The sequence below is a fragment of the Oncorhynchus keta genome, chromosome 28 (genome assembly GCF_023373465.1).
Source record: "Oncorhynchus keta strain PuntledgeMale-10-30-2019 chromosome 28, Oket_V2, whole genome shotgun sequence".
NCBI classification, from domain to species: domain Eukaryota; kingdom Metazoa; phylum Chordata; class Actinopteri; order Salmoniformes; family Salmonidae; genus Oncorhynchus; species Oncorhynchus keta.
Window position 1 is genome coordinate 37,257,846 of NC_068448.1, and position 13,324 is coordinate 37,271,169.

The following is a 13,324-nucleotide window of genomic DNA, read 5'->3' on the forward strand; positions in this document are numbered from 1 at the left end:
GCATCCCCGCCCACTGTGTCTGCAGGGCAACACAGGGCTGCCCATCTCCCACCTCCTGTGTGAGCTCAGCCAACCTCCCTCAGCAGTCCTACTGTACACACCAGCATTGAATACGTTGGGAACACATTTGAAGGCCTGCTTATTAAGTTCAGAGGTCAGTAGAAGCAATAACAATAACAACACAAATCTACATGACTTCAGGTCGAATCTAAACTAGTCTGTGTTTGTGAAGACATTTTTCAGTTTCTGGCAGCAAAGAATTCTTAAAGCATGACCCTTTAAGCAGCCATACACTCACTACCCTGCTGACAAAACTTGCATAGAGCAGCATAGCTTGGTCCAGCATTGGTGCTGGTGTTGCTGGGGACCAGCCGTCACCGTGGTGACCAGGCTCCGCTGTGCTTTGCTGTTGACCTGCCTTTGCTGTGTTTCGTGGTCCCTTCGCTGCGTTTTTGTGGTGACCAGCCCTCGCTGTGCTTTGCTGTTGACAAGCATAAGCTGATCCCCAGCAAAACCAGCATCAAGTCACATCATGCTGGCTTGCAAAGTTATGTTTAATTCTTATTGGAATGCAGCCAGAGTGGGGATATCTAACAATTGGAACTTTATTTCACAGAAATATGCATTCAGAATGACTGCCAGGCTTAGAAAGGAAAATAAGTGTGACTACTCAAACCATCTAAACTGGATCAACAAATTTCAGTAACAGGTGCAATAAGTCCAACAAACAAGTTTACACAAATGTATGTTATTTATCTTTGTGTACAACAAACAAAAAAGATAATGAAACAAACAATCCTAAAAATCAACTGCAATAGAGCATGCTGGGAAATATGATATTGCTTAACCAACGAGTGTCTGACCATGCTAGATCAGCAACACAGCAAAGGCTGGTCACCAGTGTCCAAAACACAGAGAAGGCTGGTCACAAGTGTCCAAAAGACAGTGAAGACTGATCACCAGTGTCCAAAACACAGAGAAGGCTGGTCACCAGTGTCCAAAACACAGAGAAGGCTGGTCACAAGTGTCCAAAACACAGCGGAGACTGATCACCAGTGTCCAAAACACAGAGAAGGCTGGTCACAAGTGTCCAAAAGACAGTGAAGACTGATCACCAGTGTCCAAAACATAGTGAAGGCTGGTCACCAGCAAAACCTGCTAGACCATGCTGGTAAACCAGCATAACCAGCTAGACTATGCTAGTCAGACCAGCATCTGACCAGCACTGACCAGCGTAGACCAGAAAATACCAGCAAGAAATGTATGCTGTTTTCTTTTCTTCAGCAAGGTGCATGGGATTGGTTCATTTAACTCACTCTTTTTCCAGTGGCAGCATCTCATATTTCTAGGTTTGTGTTCTTCCTCTAGCTCTCAACAAGTAGGCCAATATCCCCTTGTTATTTATCTTCTAGTTGATTTTTCTCCAACAGCAAGTTGCCTCTAACAGTATGCTTATGAGTAGACTCGGACTGTTGGCCACAGTATACAGCATACTAGAGTTTTAACATTCAAGAGCTTATTTGTTTTTACATGAACCTTGTGGATGTTAGCTAGATAGGCTGCATTTCTGTGCTATTCATCCTTTAACGGTCGTTTGGCCCTACCATCAGTGAACACCTTAGTGATCGTGACTCTCCCCACTATGCACAACGGGTGGAACCTATAAAACAGGCCGGGAGCCAGCGTTGATGAAACCAGATTGCTCTCTCTTTTTCTCTCTCTCTCCTCCGGATCATTTATTCCCTCCATCCCTCCCTCCTAATGGGTTTCCTCCCGTCATTGTGGATAATTCGTCTTCTAAATAGCCTTGTCAGTCTCCACATTGGGTAAGAGCGCGAGGCGGCCGCAAACCCCCTAAGGCTGGGCTGGGAACACGTCCGGGGCTGTACGAAGGAGGAGGAAAAGACCTGAGACACAGTCTTTATGAAACAGGTTAGGTTATAGAATATAGATACACTCCGCAAAGGAGCAGTGGTGTCATGTACTTAAGTAAAAAATACTTTAAAGTACTACTTTAGTCGTTTTTTTGCGGTATCTGTACTTTACCATTTTACTTCACTACATTCCTAAATAAAATAATGTACATTTTCCTTGACAACCAAATGTACTTGTTACACTTATCAAGAGAACATCCCTGGTCATCCCTAGTGCCTCTGATCTGGTAGACTCATTAAACACAAATGCTTAGTTTGTAAATTATGTCTTGAGTGTTGGAGTGTGCCGCTGGCTATCTGTCAATAAAAATTTTTTTTAAAATAGTGCCGTCTGGTTTGCTTTAATATAAAGAATTTGAAATGATTTATACTTTTACTTTTGATACTTAAATACATTTGAGCAATTCCATTTACTTTTGATACTTAACTATATTTAAAATCAAATACTTTTGGACTTTTACTCAAGTAGTATTTTACTGGGTGACTTTCACTTTTACTTTTAGTCATTTTCTACTAAGGTATCTTTACTTTTACTCAAGTATGACAATTGAGTACTTTTTCCACCACTGCAAAGGAGTGCCCGTATGCATCTTATTTGTATTGTTGGGAGTGAGGAACAAGGATGTGGGGGAGTGAGGATGGACAGTGAGATATACTCACAAAACAAAGTAGTTGATGTAGTTAATAGAAGGCGTGTACTCAATGCGTTTCAGCACATTGAAAGTTCCTCATTATTACTTTAAACGGGACTGTCTCAGTAAATCCAGCATTTAAAAAAATAATAATAATCAAAATGATACTAGTTTGCTCTCCACTATCTGGTTAAGGAGTTACATGCCTGGTTGTGTGTATAGCCTGGTATATTAGCAGTGTTATTGAACAGGCCAAATACTTTCCCCCCATCTGAGATAAAACTCTGTCTACAACCCCCTTTCCTCTCCTCATATTGCCTCTTCCTACTCTATCCTTCATTAAGGATAAAAAATAAAATGCCCCCCTTATTCCATTTTCTATGGGAAAATTAAAAGCACACAGCTGTGAAGACAATAACCTTCGGGAGTCCAATGACACACTGTCTTGCTGTGTAACCTTATGTCTGTTTAAATAGTAGGAAATACTATCTCAAACAGCCATATAGATACTATCCCAAAATGGGAAAACTATACTACTATACTTTTGATGGCTTTAAGCAGTGGTTAACAACCTTGGCTCATGTTTGTTATACATCTTCTTGATTTAGATGGTGTCTCCTATTAGTTGCATCTTTACCGTAGCAGGCAGGTGACTAGGTGAAAGGAAATCTAAGACCAGGGACTTCATCTTCTGAATGTAGAGTTGCCTCGGGATATTTGAATAGCTGTTGATCTATGTTCATTTAGCTAGGGATGTTGGTTGGTCCCGGAAGCAACAATCTACGTGCCAGAGGTCTGTCGTGTTGCATGGAAACCCACCACACACACGCACACACACACACACACACACACACGCACACACACACACGCGCACACACACACACGCGCACACACACACACACAGGCTAAAATGTACAGTCCTATCAACACATCAGGCAACTGGAGAATCTCTGCATCTATCGAGAGAGAGAGAGAGAGAGAGAGAGAGAGAGAGAGAGAGAGAGAGAGAGAGAGAGAACAAGAGAGAGAGAGAGAAAGAGAAAGAGGGAGAGATGAAGAGAAAGACCGTGAAACAGTGGAGAGCGAGAGTAGGGAGCCAGATTAAGGGTTGTTCTACCTCAAGAAGCACAAGAAAGAGGATTTTGACACCCACCATCTCAGATTGTGCTGAAATTGTTTTTGTAGTTAAAATTAATTATTGGATATTATATGAATCCTATCATTAAAAAGGGCCAATTTGGTTGCAATAAGTTAGCTTAATTAGCTCAAATGAAAATGCAACAAAATAATGTTGCAAGGAACGCTAATGTCATCTGTTTCTAACTACCAAAACGATTCCTGAACAATCTGAGATGGTGGGTGTCATGTCTTGCTGAAATGACAAGAGAGCGAGTGAGTGAGAGATGAAAGGAGCAGAGTCATAGCACCCGAGCCAAGGACTGATTTCTGTGTGAACGACAGAATGCATAAAATATGTTTAGTGGATGCCCTCTCAGCCAAGGCAAGCCCGGGCCTAGGACATCAGTGAGCAAGCAAAGGACAGAACAGACACCTCTGGCTACCATGTACAGTATTTATTTACTTTTAATTGATTTATCAATGCATATACAGACCCATAACTTTGCACACAGACTGATCGTCGATAGCCTTCTTAAATAAAAATCTTTGACGATAAAATAAAGATACATACGTATCTCCTTTCTTTTACATACACATATAGACACTTTGGTGTGCAGCAATGAAACTTACATTAAAAAGTCAAGAAGAGTATGATGAATTTTTTCTAGTCATACATTTTTTCAAGTCAGACCCCATCAATTTTAGTTTTATGTTTAGTAATAAGATAGGGAAGTTTTCCATCTAAGTGCTGTGGGTTGGATGATGGAGTATTCCGGGTTGTGGTGTCATTGTTGGCGCTCCTTGTCTGCCAGTCTCTTTGCCTTATTCTGGAGATATCGCATTTTGCCATCCTCAAAACGCCTCTGCTCCCCATCTCCTTCAAGCTGTGGAAAGAGAAAGGCGGCCATTTTTAGTACAGTTTCACCCAGATCAACATACACTTACACACACCGTGTCTTTGAGCCCCATCCACACTCACTTCTGTCAAGTTTTTTACACCCCTGTCGACACTATTGTTGCGTGGGACTATTTTCTTCAGCCTCGCTGCACTTGGCTGCATCATGGGAAGACTTGGTCGCTGGCTGCACAGTGTTAATGAAGCTGCCTGGCAACCTCATGACAACCTCACGACTAACACAACAATTACAGCAGTGTCAAATATCCTTACATGGTACTGTTTCATCGCTAGGATGTTGCTTCCATCCACTCACAGTGTATAGTGACAGGGACACTATCAATATGTGTGTGTGTGTGCATGTGTGCGTGTGCGTGTGTGACCTATTTCCCTGCATTCCCTGTCTGCTGTGAACATACACACCAACAAAACCCAAATCCTGTCACTTCACTCAGGCTGGTGCACAAGGCAAGCCAGGGTGACACATTGATGGATGGATGCACCCATCACACATGCCTCACTCGTACTGAAGCATATTTCCCCAAACATTTCTAGCATGAGTTCCACTGGAATATTGTGTGGCTCTGATGTTATGCTCACTACACATTGGAGCGATTTCAGTATCACTTCTGTGTGAAACTGAAGCTATTTCAGTTTGTATCGGCAAGTGTAATATCTTCTGATAAGGCTGATAATATGTTGTCTCTCCATGTATCAATATGTTCTCCCGAGTGGCGCAGCGGTCTAAGGCACTACATCTCAGTGCCAGAGGCATCACTACAGACCCTGGTTCGATTTCAGGCTGTATCACAACTGTCTGTAGTTGGAAGTCCCATAGGGCAGTGCACAATTGGCCCAGCGTCGTTAGGGTTTGGCCGGGGTAGGCCGTCATTGTAAATAAGAATGTGTTCTTAACTGACTTTCCTAGTTAAATCAAATAAAATATCAAGTCCACTGGTTGTGTAATGAGTGAGTAATGTTGAATAAAATGTGTGGGTTACTATAAAGTTCATAAAGGTGTTACAGAACGTTCATGTCAGGGGTTATAAACAGTTCTAATAATAAATCATCATGTTTCATCTGTAGGGTTCAAGTTCTGAATGCCTATACGCTGTGCACTTCTTTCAAATTGTATCACCTAACTGTTCATGTCATGACACATAGAATCTCACACTGCAAGCTCTGAATACAAAATCAATTAACAGCCTGAATCAACCAGTTGCAACCATGGCTGTTGGCACACACACGCATGCACAAACTCGTGCACACAAACAGACACACATAGACACACACAAACATACCGTGGGCAAAACTGTGCAATTTCCCATGACTCTGCACATTTGTGCACCTGTTGACAGATGGCATCTTAACCTTATGACGCACCGTGGATTCACCACATCCAGCTACAGGGTCCTTAGCCATGACAAACCCATCTTCACATAACTTTTAATCAGCGGGTGGCGGTGGCCCAGTGGTCAAAGCCGCTGCCCTTGGAACTTATGAATCAGGGCTCACATCACACGGGTTCAAAGCCGACCCGTGGCTTTTATTGTACACTTCCTCCTCCTACTTATTCTGTCCCCTGTACTAACTGTCATATCCAATAGACAAGATATGGTCCGGTCCATAGAATGATTACTGACTCAGCTCCCAGGTACCTATCAAATTGAAATGTAAGTCTGGTAAGAACACCATTTGATATACCGGCGCTGTTGAGTGGAACAAACTACCACAGCAACTGAAAGCAACGCCGGCCATAACTTCATTTAAAAAGAATGTCAAGTTAAGTTGTGGAATTTCTTTCCTTCTTAATGCGTTTGAGCCAATCAGTGTTGTGACAAGGTAGTGGGGGTATACAGAAGATAGCCCTATTTGGTAAAAGACCAAGTCCATATTATGTCAAGAACAGCTCAAATAAGCAAAGATAAATGACAGTCCATCATTACTTTAAGACATGAAGGTCAGTCAATACGGAACATTTCAAGAACTTTGAAAGTTTCCTCAAGTGCATTTGCAAAAATCAACAAGCGCTATGATGAAACTGGCTTTCATGAGGACCGTCACAGGAAAGGAAAACCCAGAGTTACCTCTGCTGCAGAGGATAAGTTCATTAGAGTTACCAGCACCTCAAAAATTGCAGCCCAAATAAATGCTTCACAGACTTCAAGTAACAGACATAACTCAACATCAACTGTTCAGAGGAGACTGCGTGAATCAGGGCTTTGTCGTCGAATTGCTGCAAAGAAACCACTACTAAAGGACACCAATAATAAGAGACTTGCTTGGACCAAGAAACACGAGCAATGGACATTAGACCTGTGGAAATCTGTCCTTTTGGTCTGATGAGTCCAAATGTTTTATTTTTGGTTCCAACTGTCGTGTATTTGTGAGACGCAGAGTAGATGAACGGATTATCTCTGCATGTGTGGTTCCCACCATGAATGGAGGAGGTGTGATTGTGTGGGGGTGCTTTGCTTGTGGCTGTCTGTAATTTATTTAGAATTCAAGGTGCACTTAACCAGCATGGCTAACACAGCATTCTGCAGCGATACGCCATCCCATCTGGTTTGCACTTAGTGGTACCATAAATATAATTTATTGTTTCAACAGGACAATGACCCAACACACCTCCAGGCTGTGTAAGGGCTATTTGACCAAGAAGGAGAGCGGTGGAGTGATGCATCAGATGACCTGGCCTCCACAATCACCCGACCTCAACCCAATTGAAATGGTTTGGGATGAGTTGGACCGCAGAGTGAAGGAAAAGCAGCCAACAAGTGGTCAGCATATGTGGGAACTCCTTCAAGACTACTTCTGGTTTGAGCATTGGACTAGTAACCGGAAGGTTGCAAGTTCAAACCCCCGAGGTACAAAGTTGTTCTGCTCCTGAACAGGCAGTTTAACCCACTGTTCTTAGGCATTGAAAATAAGGATTTGTTCTTAACTGACTTGCCTAGTTAAATAAAGGTAAAATAAAAAGACTGTTGGAAACGCATTCCAGATGAAGATGGTTGAGAGAATGCCAAGAGTGTGCAAAGCTGTCATCAAAGGCTGGCTACTTTGAAGAATCTTTGTTTAACACTTTTTTGGTTACTACTTGATTCAATATGTGTTCTTTCATAGTTTTGATGTCTTCACTATTATTCTACAATAGTAAAAAATAAAGAAAAAACATTGAATGAGTGGGTGTGTCCAAACCTTTGACTGGTACTGTATAACACATAACAAAACAAAGAACAGGAAGACATTGTCATAGCCTGTAGCATTGTGTACAGACATCAACAGTTGTTTTCTATTGCTGTGAGTAGGTGTATCCAAAATTTTGACTGGTACTCTCCCGACCGTTGTATAAATAAGTGGACCAAGGCGCAGCGTGAGTAGAGTTCCACATTTTATTAATAGTGAAACTTCCAAAAACAACAAAGATAAAACGATCGTGCAATACGTAGCGCACATAGGCACAAACACAAAACAATATCCCACATCGCAAGGTGGGAAAAAGGACAAACTAAATATGATCCCCAATTAGAGGCAACGATAATCAGCTGCCTCCAATTGGGAACCATACTCACACACCAACATAGAAACACAATACCTAGAACACCCCTAGTCACGCCCTGACTTAAAACACCATAGAGAACCCCGAGGGCTCTCTATGGTCAGGGCGTGAAATGTACTGTATGTGTAATTATCCGCTGCCATTGTTGCAACCCCTATTACCATTCTGTTCAACCTCTCTTTCGTATCGTCCAAGGTCCCTAAAGATTGGAAAGCTGCCGTGGTCATCCTCCTCTTCAAAGGGGGTGACAATCTAGTCCCAAACTGTTACAGACCTATATCCATCCTGCCCTGTCTTTCTAAAGTCTTTGAAAGCCATGTTAACAAAAAGATCACTGACCATTTCGATTCCCACCGTACCTTCTCAGCTGTGCAATCAGGTTTCCGAGCTGGTCACGGGTGCACCTCAGCCACGTTCAAGGTACTAAACCATATCATAACCGCCATCGATAAAAGACAGTACTGTGCAGCCGTCTTCATCGACCTGGCCAAGGCTTTCGACTCTGTCAATCACCATATTCTTATCGGCAGACTCAACAGCTTTGGTTTCTCAAATTACTGCCTCGCCTGGTTCACCAACTACTTCTCAGATAGATTTCAGTGTGTCAATTGTGTGTCAGTGTGCCTGTTGTCCGGACCTCTGGTAGTCTCTATGGGGGTACCACAGGGTTAAATTCTCTGGCCGACTCTTTTCTCTGTATATATCGATGTCGCTCTTGCTGCGGGTGATTCCCTGAGCCACCTCAATGCAGACGACACCATTCTGCAAACATCTGGCCTTTCTTTGGACACTGTCTTAACAAACCTCCAAACGAGCTTCAATGCCATACAACACGCCTTCCGTAGCCTCCAACTGGTCTTAAACGCTAGTAAAACTAAATGCATGCTTCTGAACCGATCGCATCCTGCACTCACCCACCAAAATAGCATCACTACTCTGGACGGTTCTGACTTAGAATACGTGGACAACTACAAATACCTAGATGTCTGGCTAGACTGTAAACTCTCTTTCCAGACTCATATTAAACATCTCCAATCCAAAATTAAATCTAGAATCGGCTTCCTATTTCGCAACAAAGCCACCGTCACTCACGCTGCCAAACATACCCTCGTAAAACTGACTATCCTACCGATCCTCGACTTTAACGATGTCATTTACAAAATATGCCTCCAACACTCTACTCAGCAAACTGGATGCAGATAAATCACAGTTCCATCCGTTTTGTCACCAAAGCCCCATATACCACCCACCACTGCGACCTGTATGCTCTCGTCGGCTGGCCCTCGCTTCATAATCGTCGCCAGACCCACTGACTCCAGGTCATCTATAAGTCTCTGCTAGGTAAAGGTCGCCTTATCTCAGCTCACTGGTCACCATAACAACACCCACCCGTAGCACGCACTCCAGCAGGTGGGGGGGCAAAAAAGTATTTAGTCAGCCAACAATTGTGCAAGTTCTTCCACTTAAAAGGATGAGAGAGGCCTGTATTTTTCATCATAGGTACACTTCAACTATGACAGACAAAATGAGAAAAAAAATCCAGAAAATCACATTGTAGGATTTTTTATGAATTTATTTGCAAATTATGGTGGAAAATAAGTATTTGGTCAATAACAAAAGTTTATCTCAATACTTTGTTATATACCCTTTGTTGGCAATGACAGAGGTCAAACGTTTTCTGTAAGTCTGGTATTTTGGCCCATTCCTCCATGCAGATCTCTTCTAGAGCAGTGATGTTTTGGGGCTGTTGCTGGGTAAGGACTTTCAACTCCCTCCAAAGATTTTCTATGGGGTTGAGATCTGGAGACTGGCTAGGCCACTCCAGGACCTTGAAATGCTTCTTACGAAGCCACTCCTTCGTTGCCCGGGCGGTGTGTTTGGGATTATTGTCATGCTGAAAGACCCAGCCACGTTCATCTTCAATGCCCTTGCTGATGGAAGGAGGTTTTCACTCAAAATCTCACGATACATGGCCCCATTCATTCTTTCCTTTACACGGATCAGTCGTCCTGGTCCCTTTGCAGAAAAACAGCCCCAAAGCATGATGTTTCCACCCCCATACTTCACAGTAGGTATGGTGTTCTTTGGATGCAACTCAGCATTCGTTGTCCTCCAAACACGACGAGTTGAGTTTTTACCAAAAAGTTATATTTTGGTTTCATCTGACCATATGACATTCTCCCAATCTCCTGCTGGATCATCCAAATGCTCTCTAGCAAACTTCAGACGGGCCTGGACATGTACTGGCTTAAGCAGGGGGACACGTCTGGCACTGCAGGATTTGAGTCCCTGGCGGCGTAGTGTGTTACTGATGGTAGGCTTTGTTACTTTGGTTCCAGCTCTCTGCAGGTCATTCACTAGGTCCCCCCGTGTGGTTCTGGGATTTTTGCTCACCGTTCTTGTGATCATTTTGACCCCACGGGGTGAGATCTTAAGTGGAGCCCCAGATCGAGGGAGATTATCAGTGGTCTTGCATGTCTTCCATTTCCTAATAATTGCTCCCACAGTTGATTTCTTCAAACCAAGCTGCTTACCTATTGCAGATTCAATCTTCCCAGCCTGGTGCAGGTCTACAATTTTGTTTCTGGTGTCCTTTGACAGCTCTTTGGTCTTGGCCATAGTGGAGTTTGGAGTGTGACTGTTTGAGGTTGTGGACAGGTGTCTTTTATACTGATAACAACGAAGGAGTGGCTTCGTAAGAAGCATTTCAAGGTCCTGGAGTGGCCTAGCCAGGCCCCAGATCTCAACCCCATAGAAAATCTTTGGAGGGAGTTGAAAGTCCATGTTGCCCAGCAACAGCCCCAAAACATCACTGCTCTAGAGGAGATCTGCATGGAGGAATGGGCCAAAATACCAGCAACAGTGTGTGAAAACCTTGTGAAGACTTACAGAAAACGTTTGACCTCTGTCATTGCCAACAAAGGGTATATAACAAAGTATTGAGATAAACTTTTGTTATTGTCCAAATACTTATTTTCTACCATAATTTGCAAATAAATTCATGAAAAATCCTACAATGTGATTTTTTTCTCATTTTGTCTGTCATAGTTGAAGTGTACCTATGATGAAAATTACAGGCCTCTATCGTCTTTTTAAGTGGGAGAACTTGCACAATTGGTGGCTGACTAAATACTTTTTTGCCCCACTGTATATAGCGTCACGTTCGATTTGTTATTCTTGTTAGTTTGTTTAGTGTTCTTCGTTAATAAAAGAAGGATGTATTCAAATCACGCTGCGCCTTGGTCTCCTCACTATGATGAACGTGATACACAGGTGGTTGTATTTTGTTTTAAATTGTGAAATAAATCTGTCTATCTATGAGAATATACCAAAAATATGTAGCTCAAGGGTTCTCAACCCTTTCCTTTCTGATGCCCACTGAGATCCGACAATATTATTATTATACATACAATAATATTCTTTAGAAAAATCTGGGTTGTCTTTAAATCAGGGATAATATTGGTATTCTTAAAAAAAACACGATTGGCCGATTGCAGCCATTGGTGGCCAACGTATTTTCTCCAGGTGATCTCTCGTTAAACCATATGAGCTCAAATCCCCCGCACAGCTGATCACAATTGAAACCATTACTGATCACTGTACTACCGCTCTCTAAAGCTTTTATCTGTGTTAAATTCTACTCCTGCTTTCCTCCAAAATCTTTCAAGAGTTTTCAACCTCCACATAATTTTATTATCTCTGGTATAAATTAAACATACTCATTGAGCCAGACTAATGTCACGTCCTGACCTTAGTTCCTTTTGTATGTCTCTATTTTAGGTTGGTCAAGGTGTGAGTTGGTGTGGGCATTCTATGTTTTGTTCTTGTGTTTCTATTTCTATGTGTTTGGCCTGGTATGGTTCCCAATCAGAGGCAGCTGTCAATCGTTGTCTCTGATTGAGAACCATACTTAGGTAGCCTGTTTTCCCACTTGTTTGTGGGTGGTTATTTTCCGTTTCAGTATTTTCACCATACGGGACTGTTTCGGTTTTTCCTTTATTCTCTTGTTCGTTTGTATTCAGTGTATTAAAGTTATCATGGACACGTACCACGCTGCATTTTGGTCTACTCCTTCTTCCACCAACGAAAATAGTTACAACTAAGCATAGATTTAACCATTCGACAATCATTCTGTGCAACTGAAATCAAATTTACCCTACACATTTAATGAATGGAAAACTCATGTTGGTGTACTTACTTTTTAATTTACGCAATTAACATAATCCATAAATAGAAATGTGTCTTAACATTTACATGTACCTACACTTCTAGATTATTTCACACGACTACTGCACCACACACACTGCAAAGGTGAATCTGTATTGCAATAAAGAGGAAAACATGATCCTATATTAGCCAGCAGTTAGTGTAACATGGACATGGTGCATGTCTAAAGCACTCTCTACAACGCTGAGGCCATCTGACAGCTAAAATAAACATTTGTCTTTGCCTCAGCTGTTTTGTCTTCCAAAGGATGACATCATGTGACCTTGAAGGAACTCCTTCCTGGGTCACTGGCTGTCCTGTTGCTCTGGGCATTGGGTGTGTGTGTGTGTGTGTGTGTGTGTGTGTGTGTGTGTGTGTGTGTGTGTGTGCGTGTGTGTGTGTGGAGGGGGAGGGGGGGCAGAGGGCACTAAACAGTTCCTGTCTTGAACAAATTGAATTAAGCTGAAGGGGCAGAGGCTGTGTAGTCAGAGAGACTACATGGCACACAGCCCAGCTGATTAGGTACTAACAGTTAAGGCAGGGAGGACTTAGGGAATATAACAAACACAACCTTTTGTCAAGACGATGGCTCACCACACATACACATACACCTGGTCCTGTGTGGCTCAGTTGGTAAGTGCATAGCACAAGCAAAAAAGAGATTGTGGGTGCAATCCCCCAAGGCATCACATACACAAGCTAATAATGTATGAACTCACTCTACAGTAAGGTGTTTCTGATAAGAACGTCTGAGAAGTGGTGTATCTTATACACCACATGTCTTCTTGTTATTTGTATTATCTTAAAGCTGTTTGCATGCAGCGGAGGATACAACACTGCACTGTAATATCTCTACCCCTCGCTCTCGCTCTCTCCTCTCTCTTTCTCCCTCTACCCCTCTCTCTCTTACTTCCTCTACCTTTCTCTCCCTCCCTCCCTCTTTCTCTCTCTCTTCCTCCCTCTCTCTCTCTCTTGCTCT

At 42.6% G+C, this 13,324-nt stretch overlaps 1 protein-coding gene across 6 annotated transcripts in view; it reads right to left on the bottom strand.

The window, feature by feature from the left end:
- Window positions 1-4,125: 4,125 nt before the first annotated feature.
- Window positions 4,126-13,324, bottom strand: part of acot7 (acyl-CoA thioesterase 7) — a 74,575-nt gene continuing 65,376 nt past the window's right edge. For all 6 annotated transcript variants that reach the window (XM_052482936.1, XM_052482934.1, XM_052482935.1 and 3 more), the window contains one exon: window positions 4,126-4,569. In XM_052482936.1, the coding sequence (XP_052338896.1) occupies window positions 4,471-4,569 (99 nt within the window). In that variant the 3' untranslated portion in view covers window positions 4,126-4,470. The remainder of the gene's footprint in view (window positions 4,570-13,324) is intronic.